The 19545-nt window shown below is 38.2% G+C and overlaps 1 protein-coding gene across 2 annotated transcripts in view; it reads left to right on the top strand.

The window, feature by feature from the left end:
• Window positions 1–19545, top strand: part of ZSWIM6 (zinc finger SWIM-type containing 6) — a 190210-nt gene that overhangs the window by 150454 nt on the left and 20211 nt on the right. For both annotated transcript variants that reach the window (XM_066242648.1, XM_066242637.1), the window contains one exon: window positions 15591–15770. In XM_066242648.1, coding sequence (XP_066098745.1) covers window positions 15591–15770 — 180 coding nt within the window. The remainder of the gene's footprint in view (window positions 1–15590; window positions 15771–19545) is intronic.

Genomic DNA, 19545 nt, shown 5'->3' with positions numbered 1-19545 from the left:
CACGTCACGGCTCCGGAAGCGCGTCATATCACTTGTTACGACTAGCAGTGACAAATATGGAACCGGACATTGACCATCTCATTAGCCAAAAGCAGGCCCACAGTTCCCATTGAAATACTGGTCAGTTTGTTGATTTAAATTATTCTTTATTTTAAATATTGTATTTGTTCCCGTTTTGTTTTTTTACTTTAAAATAAGATATGTGCAGTGTGCATAGGGATTTGTTCATAGTTATTTTTATAGTCTGGCCCTCCAATGGTCTGAGGGACAGTGAACTGGCCCCCTGTGTAAAAAATTTGGGGACCCCTGTTCTATAGTCATAACCACTAGTAATTTGATTATTTTTGGTAAGGCTCCTGATTAATTTTTGTCCTACATTGGTTCTCCATGGAAAATGAAAGGAAGGTTGTTGGACTGGTGGCTCAGGGAAGCACTTGCCCATAAATGTGGTTGGTGGACAGCAGAGTGCCTTACCAGAGCGGCAGGTGGGTTAACAAGAACCTGTTGTTTATAGTGCCTATGGTCGGCACTGCCACTGGGGAGCTCATGGTCTAGTTAGAAAACAATGAGTAGGTGAAAAATAAAAAGCAGCCCAAGGCAGGTGAAAATGCCTGAAGAAGTGAGGTTATATAAGGTAGGATGTGTTTTAGAAATTTTTGAGAATAGATTTAATACGTCTCATAAGTCACTTTTCTGTATCATTTTGTAATATATATTCAAAAGTAATTCTTTATCACACTTAACCAAGCATATTTTTTTTTCCAAAGGGCAAATGGATATAAGCTCACCAGGACTATTTCATTTTCAAAGCCTTCAATTGGAATATAAAGAACAGGGTTGTTGGAGCCAGACAGTCTTTTTAAAGTATAGATTCTGTTTTTCAAATGTACTCTGTAGCCCTTGACAGGTCCCGTAGCTTAGATAGAACCTCAGTTTCCTTATCTTAGCATGGTACTGGTTCTTGAGGCCTAAAATAAGGTAATACACTCCACTTTCTCATTCTAAGAGTCTTTTGTCTGTATTGGTGTAGTGGATCCATTGGAAGAGAAGAAGCATCCTGAAGACCTAAAGAGCATTTGCAGGCATAGATTTATGTATAGTGTATAGAGTTGGAGGTGGTACTGTTGGATGAATCATGGAACTGTTTATGAAGACAGCTTAGTTTAGCAGCCAGTGTAGAGCATATGAAAATGGTTTTGGAGATTACTGCAGTTCACCTTCCTTCTCTGCACTGTTGACTGCCTTTTTTGTATTCAGAATAAGACATTGTCACTGTATCTTTTTCTGTCTTTCCTCTCCTCCCTCCTTCGAAAATGAGATGGGTGGTGTGTGGTGGAGAAGCTGGCTCTGGTCATTTCCTATAGAGCCAGGTTCCTAATGTAAGGACAGGCTGTTTTTGCTTGTTGACCCCACAGCACTGACAAATCAGATGGCATTAGAAGACTGTATTGGATGAAGGCCACAGGTTTGCCCAAAAGGAACATTATCCAGGATACCAGTGAATTGCTTTGGAATATACATAGTTTATTTTCTTTCTAGACAACAAAAAGGTGATTATTTTACTTGCGTCTTTTCTCAGAGCCTTGTTAAATAACTAATTGTACGCCCTTTTGCTGAGGGGTTAGCCCTGCTTGACCTTGACCTAAGTGATCTTAGAACTCTCTCTTTACAGTATCCCTGAGATTTTTATTTTGAAAATTTTCCAGAGATGTTTTAGCAAACTAGAAGCTAGCATATCAAATTTAAAGTAAGAAGAATGTGTTTACCAGTTAAGCTTATTTTCCAAACATAGATAACTAACATATTAAGACTGAATTGTACTGAGAACAATTCTGTAATTAGGGTCACAGTTTTTGTGCAGTCTGACCCAAGAAATTTTGTAACTACAGTTTTGCTAGCAAAACTAATTATGCCAGTGATCTCCTATTTGTGACTGCAATTAGGCATTTCATGGCCTCTAAATAAGTATAATTAGTTAATTGGATCATGCATGAAATTCTAGCCTCTTATAATAGCCTCTGAGAACAAAAATAAATATGCTAAATATTATGAATTGTTTTATAACTGTGGAACCCTGGGAAATACCAAAAGTGATTGTTTTACTTTGCCTGCTGCTTTTTCATAAAAATAAACATGATTAAAAACTAGGCATTTGCCTGACCAGGCGGTGGCGCAGTAGATAGAGCGTCGGACTGGGATGCGGAAGTACCCAGGTTCGAGACTCTGAGGTCGCGCGCGGGCTCAGCTGGCTTGAGCAAAGAGCTCGCCAGCTTGGACCCAAGGTCGCTGGCTCCAGCAAGGGGTTGCTCGGTCTGCTGAAGGCCCACGGTCAGGGCGCGTGTGGGGGGGCAATCAATGAACAACTAAGAAGTCGCAATGCGCAACGAGAAACTGATGATTGATGCTTCTCATCTCTCTCTGTTCCTGTCTGTCTGTCCCTGTCTATCTCTGCCTCTGTAAAAAAAAAACAAAAAAACTAGGCATTAAACTTTGCACACATATGACAGTCTTCGTTTTCCATCTTTGAAACAGGAAGGGGACTCACTGACCTTTCTTAGTCTCACCCTTAAAGAAACGGAAAGTTCACGATTGTCTAGCCACTATGCTGTACATCTGAAACTAATACAGAATAATATTGAATGTAAATTGTAATTGAAAAAATTTTTAAATAAATAAAAAATAAACAAGGTGATGTTGGTTGCCCTGTTCCTCTGCTCGGCACCCCCCCCCGACCCCCCCCCCCCACCTCCGCCGCCGCTTCCCGTGCTGTCTTCAGGAGCACCGTGTACACATTGTATCTTCTGGAAAATGGGGAAAGAGCAATATTTATCAAAAATTCCAAAGCGTTTTTTATAGAAAATGTGTAGTCTTTATTTTAAACACTGTCTTGATTTGCATATGAACAAAAACGCTTGGAGTAGAAGGAACTTTACAAACAGGTTTATTGACTGGGGGGTAGCAATAGATAGAGACCTGCCAGCTCGCTCTTTCATTGAGGCTCAGACCATGCTGCCCCGCCCAGCCCGCAGAGAGCACTCAGTCACACACCAGTGCTAACGTTATCCCAGAAATGCTGACGCTGCTCTGCTCCCACAGACCTCAGAGGACATTATCATATTTTCAGACAAAACAGATTTCTTCTGACTTGAATAATCAATCTTGAATTGTAAGTTGAGCCTTTGGATTGTTTATCTGCTGTTTTAATCTGCAGTGAAATTACTTATTTACTATGCCTGTCAGTGCTGAAAAAATACAGTTTTCTTTTGTTTAATTAGACTCTTCGTAGATGGACCTATGTTGATTTTAGTTGGATATGTTTTCTGTGCATGTGAGAGACATGTTTTAAATACATAAGAATACATAGTTGATGCACAGGATTTATTAGTTGTACATTTAAGGCTACTTCATAAATTTAGACAGTAATATATTATTTGTATTATACCACTAAAATATGAGGAAGGGATTGATGATTCTGTCAAAAGATTAATCTTGGAAATCATATATGTATAACTGCACATACAAATCCCAATTTACAGAAGTACTTTCTGACCACATAGCTTGGCAAAAGGCTAAACACCATAACCTTTTAAAAGAGTATTGGTTTTGGGGGAACGTAAATGTGGTAACAAAACCTGGCTCCCATCTTTTCATAGCAGCACAACCTCTCCACTTCTCTGAACCCCCTTATCTGTAAGGTGAGTGTTAAATACAATAATGTATGTAACATACTTTGTACAGGGTTAGTGTGATCTAATTATTCAATAAATGGCCTGACCAGGCGGTTGCGCAGTGGTTAGAGCATCGGACTGGGATGCGGAGGACCCAGGTTCGAGACCCTGAGGTCGCCAGCTTGAGCGCGGGCTCATCTGGTTTGAGCGAAGCTCACCAGCTTGGACCCAGGGTCGCTGGCTCGAGCAAGGGGTTACTTGGTCTGCAGAGGGCCCATGGTCAAGGCACATAAGAGAAAGCAGTCAATGAACAACTGAGGTGTCGCAATAAGGAACTGATGATTGATGCTTCTCATCTTTCTCCGTTCCTGACTGTCCCTATCTATCCCTCTCTCTGACTCTTCTGACTCTCTCTCTGTGTAAAAAAAAAAGAAAGAAAATATTCAATAAATGACAGCTATTATTGTCATGTGGGTAGATAAAGATGCCATTCACTTTTAAAATGTTAGTTGAACTGGATGGAATGATCTTTGTGCCCTAAAGACACATATTTTAAAACTTTAAATATAGACTCTAATTAGAAACCTAACATGTGTATAACCTGATATTGTTAGGATTTTTCCTAGAAGGGATGAAAACTCAGCATACAAACCAGCGCGCACACACACACACACACACACTCTCTCTCTCTCTCTCTCTCTCTCTCTATATATATATATATATATATATATATTTTTTTTTTTTTTTTTTACAGAGTCAGAGAGAGGGATAGATAGGGACAGACAGGAATGGAGAGAGATGAGACGCATCAATCATCAGTTTTTCGTTGCGACACCTTAGTTGTTCATTGATTGCTTTCTCATATGTGCCTTGACTGTGGGGCTACAGCAGATCGAGTAACCCCTTGCTTGAGCCAGTGACCTTGGGTCCAAGCTGGTGAGCTTTGCTCAAACCAGATGAGCCCGTGCTCAAGCTGGTGACCTCAGGGTCTCGAACCTGGGTCATCCACATCCCATGCACTTCATATTATGCTGTGAAGTTTTTATAATGACTTGTTTTTTCCTTGATTTGCAGCTCTTCTCACATATTGAGTGGTTTATTTAGATTTTATTATTTTAACATTCTCAAAATCATTGGTAAATACGTCAGTTTTCTATTTTGAAATTTAACAAACATTTTCTGATCCATCTTTTCTGAAGATTCTAAACTTTATAACAGTTTATAATTTTTTTCTAGTAATTTGATAGATATAAAATGGCCACAGATTCTTTGCTGCTCATTGAGATGTGTTCTCTCCTCTTGTATCTGGGCAATTTTTATAGATGTTTGACCAACAAAATAGGGCAGAGTAAAAGGCTGGACCAGTTTCTGGGCACAAGTCTGTCTTTTAAAGGGTTCCATCCTGGGAAACTAAATTTTCAGGTCAGAAGGCTAGCTATCCTGAGGCAGACGAAACGATTGTTTCTAGCTTTAAAAGACAGGCTGTGAGAAAGCCCATGCTGTCTACATGGAGAGGCCATTTTAGGGCAAGTAGAGAGTAAGGAGGAAAAAGAATTTTTGAGCTTCAGTATCATGAGATACAATGGTGCATTGTTGCAGTAGGCCAATAAGTCAAGAGTAGTTTTACACATAGTAATGGATAACCAGGACAGTGGTTATGACTCTTGACAATACTTCATGCTTCTTCTAATGGTTATTTTCCAAATGCCAAACGTCCCTAGCAGTGTAGAAAACAGTAATATGTGAAAATGAAGTTCTGTTACTCTGGTTATCTTTACCCCTTATGTTGGACAAAGGGGTAAGTTGTCAGAATTGAATCTGTATTATTAGGAAGTAGTGCAGCATAGTCCTACAGTAGTCAGCATCTCCATTTTTAATAACTTTTGTTCAACTGTGGTTCTTCCTCACCTTCATATTTTTCTTATACCAAATTTCACTTGATTGACTTCTGTTTTATTTCCCCTCCAATAGTAAGAAATTGGGTTCTGATAACTTGTGAGTTTCTATAGAAGACTGTGGGACCCTGGACATTGCTTCTAAAAAGGGAGGCAAGGTGAATGGTTGACCAGAACGTTTAACAGAAATGCTAAGGGAGTGGGGAGGAGGCAGAAGGCAGAGTCTGCACAGACTTCAGCACTGCACTCTTTGTCCATCCTTTTGCATGGGCAGGGAAAATGTTATATAACCCTATAGGGTTGGAGATGAGCTGAAGAAATGCCTCCTCCGTGTGAGGGCCTGGGACGCTAGAGAGAACAATGATGGAAAATAAAACATATTTAAAAGTTTATCAATGAAATCGAAGGAAAGTAGAGACTAAAAAGATGCAGATGTTTCTAGTTAAAATCAAGAGAATTGCTTGTGATCTGAGCCCTCTAAACCTGTTTTAACCTTTGAATCTCAATTTCCTTAAAATAGACGTCTTCTAACACGGGCTTGCAGGAGTGCACCTTTTGGAGTTGGGTGAACTCTGCCATTTTCAAAACACTTTTTTGTTGTTGTTGACAGAGACAGAGGGACAGATAGGGACAGACAGACAGGAAGGGAGACAGGTGAGAAGCATCAGTTCTTTGTTGCGGCTTCTTAGTTCATTGATTGCTTTTCATGTGTGCCTTGACTGGGGAGCTCCAGCAAAGCAAGTGATCCCCTTGCTCAAGCCAGCGACCTTTGGACTCAAGCCAGATGAGCCCGTGCGCAAGCCAGTGACCTCGGGATTTCAAACCTGGGTCCTTTACATCCCAGTCTGATGCTCTATTCTCTGCACCACGGCCTGGTCAGGCCGAAACACTTTCTTAAGTCTATACAGCCTGTGAAGTGGGTAGGAATTATTATCCCTATTGTTTAAGCAGGGAACTGCTGCAACAGAGACTAAGTGGGCTTGCCCAAGGTCTTGTGTCTGGTAACCCATACCTTGTCCTTTCCAAATCAGAGCTTGTTGATCAAACATTTTTTTCTAGTTAGAAATGTAGGACAGTGGGTACATGATATGGGCCAAAATGGTGGTCAGGATAAAGACTGCCTTCAGGGCATGTGCAGTTCATTAATTTCTGTTACCTACATTTGCCAGGAGTGCAGGTGGTTGTCTGCTTTTCCTTTGCCTTGTATGTTGCAGTGCATCTGTTTGCTAAAATCACTGAGTGCAGATTAGGTGGAGTAGTGGCAAGAAGAGGAAAGCATGCACAGCTAGATAAGAGCTGAAATGTGCCATGGATAATTCAGAAACTGAATGATGCACACACCAGTGATTTGATAATTGCCTTTATATTCTTTGAGGCATTGAACTAGGAAAGCAATTTAAAAGTATCGAATTTGTTTTCATTGTTACTCATGGTAAATAATTAAGCGTTCTTTGTGAAAGAACTACCAATACCTTTTAGATGCCAGGTCTTGGCTAGGTGCTGGAAATACAAAGTTCTCTTAATTTGGTTGAGTCCTTTAAAAGGGTTAATATTTCCAAGGGACAGCAGACTGAAGTTTTTTATCAACAAAGAGTTTTATTTTTAAAGCTGCAAATGTTTCATGCATGGGTTGGAGGAGAAGGAAATCAATGCCCAAAGGTAGGACTCTGAATTAATAAAATTTGGAGAATGACCTCAGTTTGGTTAACATGGTTTTTAGCTTTTGTTTTGGTAACTGTTAAGATAAAAGACCATATCAGTTATACCTGTGAACTTGAGTCTGACGTTAAGAACATACTTTGAGGATGAAACCTCTCTTTCAGGAAGATTAGCAGTAAAGAATTTATAGGCCATTTAATAAAGGCTTGGGTTTTTAAGTATTTTTCCATTCTGAGAAATGTGAATTTTTCTAATTAGAAAAACATAAACATGAAAATCTAAGATGAGTTTTATGAATTTTTTTTCAAGTCATAGAAATCATTGTTTAAAGTTTCCAAGAATTATTAGGATCTTGTTTTTAAGTACCATAATCTCTTTGAGATTTAGTTTTCTCATCATTAAAGTGGAAGTATTAATTCTGACCATGGAGGATTATTGTGATGAGTTAATGAGAAAATGTTTGTGAAACTAATTATAATGCTTATAGAATATAGTAGGCACCCAAGAAATAGTGACTATTGATAGTAATGATTACTTAAAGTTTTTTTAGAGTTTCTCTATTTCCTCAAAAGAACTTTTTTAAAAAGAAGACTTATATTCTCTTGTCAATATTATTTTAACTTCTTGAAGACTCTTGAGTTTTCCCAGGTAAAGGTGAAACTATCTGGTTCACCATCAGTTCCTTCATAGGCAAATCAGTCAGTCCTTAGCACTATATACATTGATTAAATATTTTGTTAATTTTGTCATTGAGTGACTTCAGTAGAACTAGTGCTTCGTATAAATTTGGCTATTCTATTTTGAAAACTTTGTGTTGTGTGCTTACATCTTTCAGAGAAATTGAATGTGAAAACAGTAGATTTGTGATATATTTTAGGGCAGGGGTTGGGAACCTATGGCTCGCGGGCCAGATGTGGCTCTTTCGATGGCTGCATCTGGCTTGCAGACAAATATTTAATAATAAAAAAAATGTTAAAAATCTAAAACATTCTCATGTATTACAATCTATTTGTTTCCTACTGCTCATGTTCGTGGTACATGGGTCATTGTGAGGTCAGGAAGTAAACTTTCCTCCTTTTAATCAAGCAGTCAGCTAGCTAATTGCAGAAACCCTTTTGACGAAGAAGATGGCTAAAAGAAAAAAAGATGAGGAGTATCGTATTTTTCAGCAGGAATGGACAGAGGAATTTGCCTTTGTGAAGAGAGCAGGTTCTGCAGTGTGTCTAATATGCAATGATAAAATTGCATCGACGAAACAGTCAAATATAAAGCAGCACTTCGACACACGCCATACTACATTTGCATCGAAATATCTAGCGGGGGACAGCAGGAAGAAAGCATGTCAAGAGCTACTGTGCAGAGTGCAAGCTAGTCAGCAGCAACTCTGTGTTTGGACCCAACAAGGCGACTGGAATTCGGCTAGCTTTGCTGGTGCTTTAGCAATTGTGAGAAACAGAAAGCCATTCACAGATGGGGAGTATGCCAAAACATTCATGCTTGATGTTGCCAATGAACTTTTTGACGACTTTTCAGATAAAGACAAGAAAATCAAACGAATAAAAGACATGCCTCTGTCGGCAAGAACTGTTCACGATCATACCATCATGATGGCAAATCAAATTGAGACAACACAAGTGAAGGACATAAATGCAGCACCATTCTTTTCTCTCGCTTTGGATGAGTCAACAGACGTAAGCCATTTATCCAGTTCAGCGTGACTGCAAGGTATGCTGTCGGTGACACAGTATGTACGGAAAGTCTTGCTGTTTTGCCTATGAAAGAGACAAGAGGGGAGGATTTATTCAAGTCTTTCACTGAGTTTGCTAAAGAAAAAAATCTACTGATGAATAAACTTATTTCGGTGTGTACTGATGGTGCTCCATGCATGGTGGGGAAAAATAGAGGATTCGTAGCACTTCTTCGTGAACGTGAAAAGAGACCCATCCTAAGTTTTCACTGCATCCTACATCAGGAGGCGCTTTGTGCTCAGATGTGTGGCGAGCAGCTTGGTGAGGTGATGTCGCTGGTCATTCGGGTGGTCAACTTTATTGTTGTCCGAGCTTTAAATGATCGCCAGTTTAAAACACTGCTGGGTGAAGTTGGCAATGATTATCCTGGTCTGCTTCTGCCCAGCAATGTGCGTTGGTTATCAATAGGGAGGGTGCTCAGCCATTTCGTGGCTTGTCTGAGCAAAATCCAGACTTTTCTTGAAATGAAAATCGTCGAGCATCCAGAGTTAGCTAACACTGAGTTGCTCTTGAAGTTCTACTATCTCGTGGACATGACTGAACATCTGAACCAGCTCAATGTGAAAATGCAACGCATTGTAAATACAGTCTCATCCCTTCAACAAGCAGTGTTTGCATTTGAAAACAAGCTGGAACTCTTCATCTCCGACATTGAAACAGGTCGTTTACTACACTCTGAAAAACTAGGAGAGTTTAAAGATGCATGCACAGCAAGTGACCCTGCTCAACATCTTGATCTCCAGCAGCTAGCGGGCTTCATATCTAATCTCCTGCAGTCATTCAAATCATGCTTTGGAGAATTTCATGAGCACACTCATCTTTTTAAGTTCATCATCCATCCACCCGAGTGTGCAGTGGACAGTGCTGACCTGAGTTACATCCTCGGTGTCTCCATCAGAGAGTTTGAGCTACAAGCTACTGACCTGAAGGCCTCAAACATGTGGGTGAATAAGTTCAAGTCACTGAATAAAGATTTGGAAAGACTTGCATGACAGCAAGCAGAGTTGGTGAGCAAACACAAGTGGGGAGAAATGAAAAAACTTCAACCTGGGGACCACCTGATTGTCAAAACTTGGAATGCGCTTCCCGTCACATACCACACACTGCAGCATGTGAGTATTGCTGTAGTGACAATGTTTGGCTCTGTGTATGCGTGTGAGCAGTCTTTCTCACATCTAAAGAACATTAAGACCAACCTACAATCACATTTAACGGATGGAAGTCTCAACGTCTGCATGAAGCTTAACCTCACCACGTATCAACCAGACTACAAAGCCATCAGCAAAACCATGCAGCACCAGAAGTCGCATTAATGGTAAGAAGTACTTTATTCATCATTGGTTAGCAACAGCATAACAACGTTATTAAAAAGAATTCAGAGACTTGTACTTTAAAAATGTTGGTCTTACATAAAATGCACACATTTACTTGTATTTTGTGTTAAACTTATTGTATGGCTTTCAAGGAATTACATTTTAAAATATGTGGAGTTCATGGCTCTCTCAGCCAAAAAGGTTCCCGACCCCTGTTTTGGGGTATATAATGTCTCCATTTAAAGTTAGCTCTGCGCCAGCTGTCAATGTACTTGGCATGGTGGTGCTTTTTATCTAATTTTTGAAATAAAATTTGAAATTCACACAGGTATGGACTGAAATACAGATTTCTGAATTTTGAAATGGACACATTGAAAATAAATCTACATTATTTGTCAATATAAATTTGTTATTTATTGCTGAGTAGATGCTATTCTGTTTTATGATGCACCACTGTTTGTTTATCCATTCACCAGTTGAAAGACATTCAGATTATTTCCAGTTTTTTGTATTGTGAATAAAGATGCTATAAACATTTTTGTTCAAGTGTTTATGTGAACATCACTTTTCATTTTTCTTGGGCAAATCCCTCCAGGTGGGATTGCTGGGTCATAAGAGAAGTACCTGCTTATCTCATTAGAAACTGCTGAACTACTTCCCCAGGCAGCTATATTATTTTGCACTCTCAGCAGCAGTTATGAGCATTCCAGTTGCTCTCCATCCTCTGCAGCATTTGGTATTGTCAAGTTTTAAATTTCTTTTTCTAATGCTAACCATTCAAATGGGTGTATACTGGTATCTTGTGTTGGTTTTAATTTGCGTTTTCCTCGTGATTAATGATGCCAAGCATGTTTTCGTCTGCATATTGCCATTTGTGTATCTTCTTTGGTAATGTCTTTACAAATTTTTTGCCCATTTTTAAAATAGGGTTGTTCATTTTCTTAATGAGTTTTTTTTTTTTTCTGAAGCTGGAAACGGGAGAGACAGTCAGACAGACTCCCGCATGCGCCCATCCGGGATCCACCCAGCACGCCCACCAGGGGGCGACGCTCTGCCCACCAGGGGGCGATGCTCTGCCCCTCCGGGGCATCGCTCTGTTGTGACCAGAGCCACTCTAGCGCCTGGGGCAGAGGCCGAGGAGCCATCCCCAGTGCCTGGGCCATCTTTGCTCCAATGGAGCCTCACTGCCGGAGGGGAAGAGAGAGACAGAGAGGAAGGAGAGGGGGAGGGGTGGAGAAGTAAATGGGCGCTTCTCCTGTGTGCCCTGGCCGGGAATTGAACCTGGGACTTCCGCACGCCAGGCCGGCGCTCCACCACTGAGCCAACCGGCCAGGGCCTCTTAATAAGTTTTGAGAAGGATTTACATATTCCTGTCAGGTGTAAGGTTTGCACATATTTTGTCCCAGACTTTAATTCTCTCAATTGGGTCTTTTGTCAAGCAAAAGTTTTTAATTTTGATAAAGTTCATGTTATCAATTCTATCTTTTATGGATTTTACTTTTGATATTATATCTGATCTTTGCCTAACCCAACATTACAAAGATTTTTATTCTTGAAATTTTATGTTTTACATTTAGGTCTATGATCCATTGACTTAGTTTTTAATACATTTATTTATTTATTTAATAAAGTGTGTGATGTGCATTTAAGTTCATTTTGTTTCACATGAATTTCTAATTGTTCCAGCACTAGTTATTAAGAAGATTCATCTTTTCTTCTTTGAATTGGCTTTGAACCTTGAATAGACCTTATTTGTGAAGGTTTATTTCTGAGCTCTTTAATCTATTCCATTGATCTATGTGCCTATTATTTCCCCACTTGTGCACTGTCTTGTTTACTATAATTTATAAATTATAAAGTTACAGTAATTATAATAACTTTATAATCTTACAAAGTTTTGTCTCACAAATCATGGGAACAGCCCGACTGGTGGTAGTGCATTGGATAGAGTGTCAGCCTAGGATGCTGAGGTCCCAGATTCAAAGCCCGAGGACACTGGCTTGAGCAAGGGGTCACTGGCTTGGCTTGAGCCCCTCCCCATCAAGGCACATGTAAGAAGCAATCTGAACAACTAAAGTGATGCAACTATGAGTTGATGCTTCTCTGCTTTCTCCTCCCTCTCTCTCTCTTTTTTTTTTAAGATTTTATTTATTGATTTTACAGAGGGAATGAGAAGAACAAGAAGGAACTCATGGTTGCTTCATTTTTATTGTTTATTGATTGCTTGTTGTATGTGCATTAACTGGACAAGCCCAAAGTTTCGAACCAGCAACCTCAGCGTTCCAGGTTGATGCTCTCTCTGTCCACTGTACCACCACAGGCCAGGCAATATTTTACCACTTTCATAGAGTCCTATCAGCTATATAGGTCACTTTGTTCTACATCCTTTATTTTATGGTTTTCATATGTATCTCATCAACATGTATACATATTTAAAATGCCACAAAGCAGTGTTCAAATTTTTACTTTCAGTAGTTGTACTTACTTTAAAGAACTTAAAAGGACAAAAATAGTCTGTTATATTTAATCAGGTGTTTATTTCTATAGCTCTTTCTTTATTCCTGTAGTTCCAAGTTTTCCTCTGGTATTATTTCTGGTCAGCCTGAAGAAATTTTTTTGGCATTTCTTCTAGACCAGGTCTTCTGGCAACAAATGCTGTTAGTTTTTCCTGATCAGAGAATGTCTATAATTTAACATTTCTGAAGGATATTTTTGCTGGATATAGAATTCTGGATTGATACTTCATTTTAACACTTTAAAGATAATGTTGCACTGTCTTCTTTCTTTTATGATTTCTGATGAGAAATCTCTAATTATTTGAGTCATTCTTGTATAACGGTATTTCATTTTTCTCTGCTTTCAAGATGTTTTCTTTTTCTTTGGTTTTTATTTTATTATGATATGTTTGATCATGGTTTTCCTAAGTTTACCCTTTTTGTGTGGTTAGCTAAGACTCTTAGATCTATAAATAAATCTTTCTCCAAAATAGTAAAGTTTTGAGTCATTATGTTTTAAAGCCTTTTTGTATGTATGTCTCTTCTTCTGGGACTACTGTGACATTAATGTTAGATCTTTTACTATTTTCCCACCTGTCTTTAAGGCTGTGTTCATTTTCTGATTTTTTTTCTTTTCTTTATATGATATAATTTCTATCTCCAAGTTCACTGACTTTTCCTTCAGTCATATATTCTGCTCTTGATCCCAGCCAGTGAATTTTTTATTTCAGATATAGTTTGTATTTCACTTCTTTCAGTAGTATTTACCCTCATCTCATGGAGCACAGTTATAATAGTTGCTGTAAAGTCTCTGATAGTTCTAACATCTGGTTCATTTTGGTTGGCATCTGTTGATTGTTTTTTCTCTTGAGAATTGATCACATTTTCCTGTTTGGTTTGTTTTTTTTTTTGTTAGCCAAATAATTTTGGATCCTGGACATCTTGAATATTGTGTTGTGAAAGTCTGGGTCCTATTAAAACCCTCTGGATAACTTTTTGTTTTCTTTAGAGCATACAATCAACCAGGGTAGATTCAGTACATAAGGTCTGTTTCACCTTCTTAGGGTGGTGATACCAGTAAAGTGTTCAAGCCCTTGGCTGTGCTTCCTGGGGTCTATTTCATGCACATGAAATGTTGCCAGGACTTGTGCCTCTTTGTACACAGTATCCAGGATCCCCTTGCTCCAGTTCCTAAGTGTAGGGCAGGGTCCCCTTTTTCTAGTCATCTTGCCAGCTAGATGACATTTCTCTCAAGTTTTTGCTGAATATGCCCTGTACAGAATTCTTCTAATGGAGCTAATCTTATATCCAAGCCAGGAGAGAAAAAAGGGAAAAAATAGCAGGAAAATCACCCCCATGTGGCTTGCTTCTTCAATTTTTGTTTCCCTAATATTGTTGTGTTTTGTATTTTGTCAGAGTTTTTGGTTGTAATAGTGGGGAGAGTAAAGCTGTAGTGAATTCACTCTAGTTTGACAACATTTTGTTTTCAGTTGGCAGTAGAAATACAGAAATGTTCATTGTAAATATCTGTGGCTTAGCTAGATAGTGGCCACTTTTATTTTGCTGATGGTAAACTTATTTGATATTTAAAATATCAGATTTTCTAATTGGAGAAACTTGCTAATTTTAAATGTGGAAGAATATAAAGTATCTCTTTTGGAGAAACAAAACATGATCATTCCTATTTTATTTCTCACTTAACACAACTGACTAAAATACACTTAGACATGCATATAACATACCTTTTTAAAGAAAAAGGTGTTGTGAATAGTTTTGAAGTATTAGTATCTATCTTGTTTTGAAATTAGTAAAAAAAAAACTGGAACTTTTAAAACTTGTGAAATATTTGCTTGAATTAGCCACCTCTTTTCTGAAGAATGTAGAAAGGAATGAGTTTATCAGTACCTTAATTCAAATTATGAGTCCCGTATTTTTCTCACCATAAGACACACCTGACCATAAGACACACTTAGGGTTTTAAGGAGGAAAATAAGAAAAAAAATACTTTGAACCAAATGGTGTGTTAAAATACTTAATAAAATACCGTATTTTTTGCTCCATAACATGCATGGGCATTTTCCCCTCCACTTGGGGGGGGATGCATCTTATGGAGCGAAAAATACAGTATGTCTTATAAATTCATTTTGGCTTTTACTTTGTAAAACAAGTGAAATTTTTATTGATGTTTACTGATTTCATTCACATAAAGATCTAAGTTTTCTAATCTCATTATATAAAGATCAGTTCTTTGTTAAATATTATAAAGAAGTATGTTTAAGCAAATTTTGTTTTTAAAATATTGCTATAATAGATATGCATACTAATTAATAAACATAATAAAGTTTGAAACACATAAGGAAACTAGGAAATTGTGTTCATTGTATGCCTCTATGATTTTATTTTATAAGAATAATCTTAGAAGGAAATTTATTTTTTGCACTGAAGAACCAATTTAGAATGGTTTGTTGCAGTATCCATGTATAAAATCTGTAAATTAAAGTGGCAAATTGGACCTTAGTATTGTATTATTTATTGACTTGTCCAAAATGTCTCCGAAGCCGGAAGGTAATTAACAATAAACATTTGAAATATCTTTCATCTTTACGTGTAACAGTGTTTGGATCTTCGGTTCAAATTCAGGCTCCTCTTTCCATTTACTCTAAATGAAATTTGTGGCTTGGATTAAAGAGAGAATTGTGTTATAAAAATGGCAGATTTGGATCCTTTTTGAAATGGTTTAAAATTTATCATTATTAGACTTTGGGCATTTTTATGATTTTTAAAGTTTACTTCCCATTTCTCCTTAAATTAGGTGCTCTGTGGATGTGTATAGTTTTAAATCCCCACTGCAAGTTGGAGCAGAAGGCCAGTTGGCTGAAACAGCTGAAAAAGTGGAACAGTGTTGACGTCTGTCCATGGGAAGATGGAAATCATGGCAACGAATTACCCAACTTAACCAACACTCTGCCTCAGGGTGCAAATGCCAGCCAAGGTGAGTCCACAGTAATAGTCTGCCCACTTTGTATCCACCTAGTTGTGCACATATGCTTATAACCGTACTTATAATACATGTGGGAAAATAATTTTCTCCACTGAAGTACGTACCATAACTCAAGGATTTTAATGTCTTGACTGTGAATGTGTATGTATGTGTTTTAATTTTTACCTGAGACCATTGTGTGCCTTTTTCATTTCCTTGGACTACAGATGGATATACCAGGTTATTTACAATTATGTAAAATTATATGGTATATAAAATTGCTAATTAATTATTTAATTTGAGTATTTTTTAATTTAATCATATAATATGGTGATAATGTTTTGTGAAACTATGTTAAGAGGCTTGAGCAGCTGTGTGTTTTTCTTGCTTTCGGTCAGTTCATATTTAAACTACTGTGTAATTCAATCAGTTAAAAAGTCTTAGTTTTAGAATGTAGCAAGTACACATTTTATGACTGAGCTGGAAGGGCATGGGGTGCTGTTGGCATTTGGACTAGGAAAAGTCTTTATTGTGAAGATTGTCTAGCATACCTGTTCCTACCTACTGGAGGCTGATAGTGCCTTCTGGTCTTTGGGACAACTAAGCAATGCACACAGACGTTTCCAGATGTCCTCTGAAGAAACTGTCTCTCATTTCCATCCTGCTTTTTTCAGCTTCTCTGTTGGATCCACCTATTTAGCTCAAGTTCCTCTCATCTTTTTTAAAGAAATCTTTCCTTGGCCTCACTTTTTCCCCTGGCTACTACAGCATTTTCTTCTCTCTTTCAGAACCAGATCTTTAAAGTAGTCAATGCTTGCAAATAAAACTTGTATTCATCAATTTTTGTCACTATTTTTGTGTGATTTTGTGCTGTTGCTGCCTTTTATTTTGTTTTTGAGAAAACTTGAAAGATTTTAAAGTTATGATAGATGCAGGTGAGAGGTAAATGGTATCAGAAGGATCCAGAATCAAGCCTGTCATTTGGTATGCGCTGCCCATGTGGGGCTGGCACTTGTGCAAAGAGCCGCACCGCGTGCTGAGTGTGAGCTAGCGTAGTGTTCTCCGTCTCTCTAAAGGAAGAAAACTGTTACTCCAAAGGGACGTGCCCAGTGAAAAGCGAGTTTCAGGAGTGGGAAGGATGACTGTCTGGCTCTGCTTTGTCTAGAGGTATTTGCCTTGGGAGTTCAGAATTTGAAATCTGTCATATCTTTGTTGCCCATGATGATTTTATATAATAACTTTGAAGGAAGTAAATGTGCCACTTAAACTCCAAATTCTTTTCCAAAAGTTCAGAATTTTAAAATTCAGTAATTCAACATTTCTTCTCTTTCATTGCTAGGAAAGGGAGAGCCCACATCTACATTGGCAGTATCTTTAATCTTTTTATTTTTTATATTTGGAGGTTTTTCTGTGTTTGACTCCCTACCTGCTACTTGGAAGCACCATCCTAACATTTTACACTTTACTTTTAGTTTCCGTTTGGTTACTTTCCTCTTGGTTAAATAGGAATGTTCCATTGGCATTAGACTACCCTTAAACAGTGGTCCAGCCTCTAGATGAAACAGTTATTTTATTTATGGTTTGGCCTGGGGGTATGAAGTTGGGACCTAGTTTCTGTGGGCAATATTTATAGCTGTTGTGCCTAAAGGCACCAGGCTTTTAGCATAATACTCAATCCTCCAGAGGGGCTGTCACAAGAGAGTGTACAGGTTGCCAGGGGAGAACCTGCCATAGCCAGCAGAGCCCAGCAGCTGGGTGTGGAGTTTGTCCTTGGTACAGACAGTGGGCAGAGTGGCATGTATTGGCACATTAAAATGAAGGTGGAGGGCAAATCAGCCCCTTTATTTGCTGAAATTGTTAGAATTAATTGACAACAACAGAAATACCATTAAAATCCATGCCCTTTGAAAGGAGTAGTTTCTTTGACTTTTTAAAATGTACCTGTTAGCTGATTTTTTATTTTAAATTTTTTGATGAACTCATTTCTCCCTTTTTACATTGCTGAATTTCTCAAGTTTTCTTTAATCAGCATGTATTAATATTTATACACTTTATTAAAATTTTTTACAAGTCTACTTATCATTTTAAAAATTTGGTTAAGATAGTCTCTTTCTCTTTTTTCCATCTTAATTGCAAAAGTCAAAGAACCATGGACATCTGAGATAAAAATTGACCATCATTTTGATACCTAATCAAACCAACATTTTGTTGTTTGTATATTTTTTCGTCATTGTCTTACATACATATTATTTTTGTTTCACATGTTATTATAGAACTTTCTGTCCTACATTTTCATTTAAATATTATTTTATTACTATTTAGGCTTTTTTTGTTGCACTTGTTTTTATTGTTCTCCTAGCTAACAACTGTTAAAAGCCTGGTGTATGCCCTATACCTCTCTCTGTGTTCATACAGTAAGTATGAACATGTGGAAAGTTAAGGCTTTTATTCTTAAATGGAATCCTATTCTATAGCTTGCTTCTTTTTTTTCTTTTTTTTTTTTTTCATTTTTTTCTAGAGAGAGAAAAGTGACAGGAAGGGAGGGAAATGAGAAGCATTAATTCATAGTTGTGTCATTTTAATAGTTCATTGATTGTTTCTCATAAGTGCCTTGACTGAGGGGCTCAAGCCGATCCAGGGTCCCCTTGCTCAAGCCAGCAACTTTGGGCTTCAAGCTAGTGACCATTGGATCATGTCTATAACCCCATACTCAAGCTGGGGACCCTGTGCTCAAGCTGGTAACCCCACACTCAAGCTGGTGAGCATGTGCTCAAGCCAGATGAGCTGGTGCTCAAGCTAGAGGCCTCGGTATTTTGAAGCTGGGACCTCAGCATTCCAGGTCAACACTATTCACTTTGCCACCCACCAGTCAGGCTCTACAATTTGCTTTTATTATTGATAATGACAGTGAGCCACATCAACAGATAGAACTCTCATTCTTTTAATACTTGCATAACATTAAGTTGCTCTTTTAAAGTTTCCTTTTAGTTTTAAAGTCTTTCTTTGATTTGAGCTAAACAAAATAAATGAAATAACAGCCACTTAAAAAGTTTGTGAGATTTTGACTTTGGAATATTTGACCGATTTACTGTAAGAGGTGACGGAACCACTTCCTTATTGGATAGGAGATATTTATTCTACTCAGCAAAAGCCCTGATAAGCTCAGAAGGCCCTTAAAAGTAAAGCCTACTCTTCTCATTTGGAAGGTGTACAGTTAAAACTACAGCAAGGAGTCTTGGCTAGGGCCATAGCACATATATTAGTATGTCATTTGTGCATTTTGATATGTCTATCATGTAAATACAGATATCTGGGTTGACCTGAAACCAAGCTGAAGGAGTGTCTTTCTCTGTTAAAGGCCAGTTGGAAGCCTTTCAGCACAGCTGAACTAAGTGAATTTGGAGTGAGGGAATCTGTATTTTCATCTTGATTGCCATTGCCTGGCTGTGTGACCTTGACAAGTCACCTCAACTCCTCTTGAATTTCAGTTTCATTAGCAGAATAGAGGTGTTGGACCAGAGTTCTTGGGACTCTTCTCGATTCAGTTCTTTCTGGTTTCTGTGATTTGCTTTATGTCTGTGCTTAGCCAAAGCTCCAGTGACAGGGAGATGAGACATTGTCAACTAAGGAGACTCCAGATTGTACTTCTCATTTCATTAAGCCTCAACAGCAAGAGTGGTGCTTGAGCTAAGTACACGTAAATAGAAATAGCTTGTTTCCCTGATTTCAGTTGAGGCTCATGAAGGTGTGTGCCATAGATGAAGGTAAGTCTGAGTGGGGACACAAA

This window comes from Saccopteryx bilineata, chromosome 1 (assembly GCF_036850765.1).
Source record: "Saccopteryx bilineata isolate mSacBil1 chromosome 1, mSacBil1_pri_phased_curated, whole genome shotgun sequence".
NCBI classification, from domain to species: domain Eukaryota; kingdom Metazoa; phylum Chordata; class Mammalia; order Chiroptera; family Emballonuridae; genus Saccopteryx; species Saccopteryx bilineata.
The sequence above is the reverse complement of the archived record's forward strand: the minus strand, read 5'-3'. Positions and strand labels throughout refer to the sequence as shown.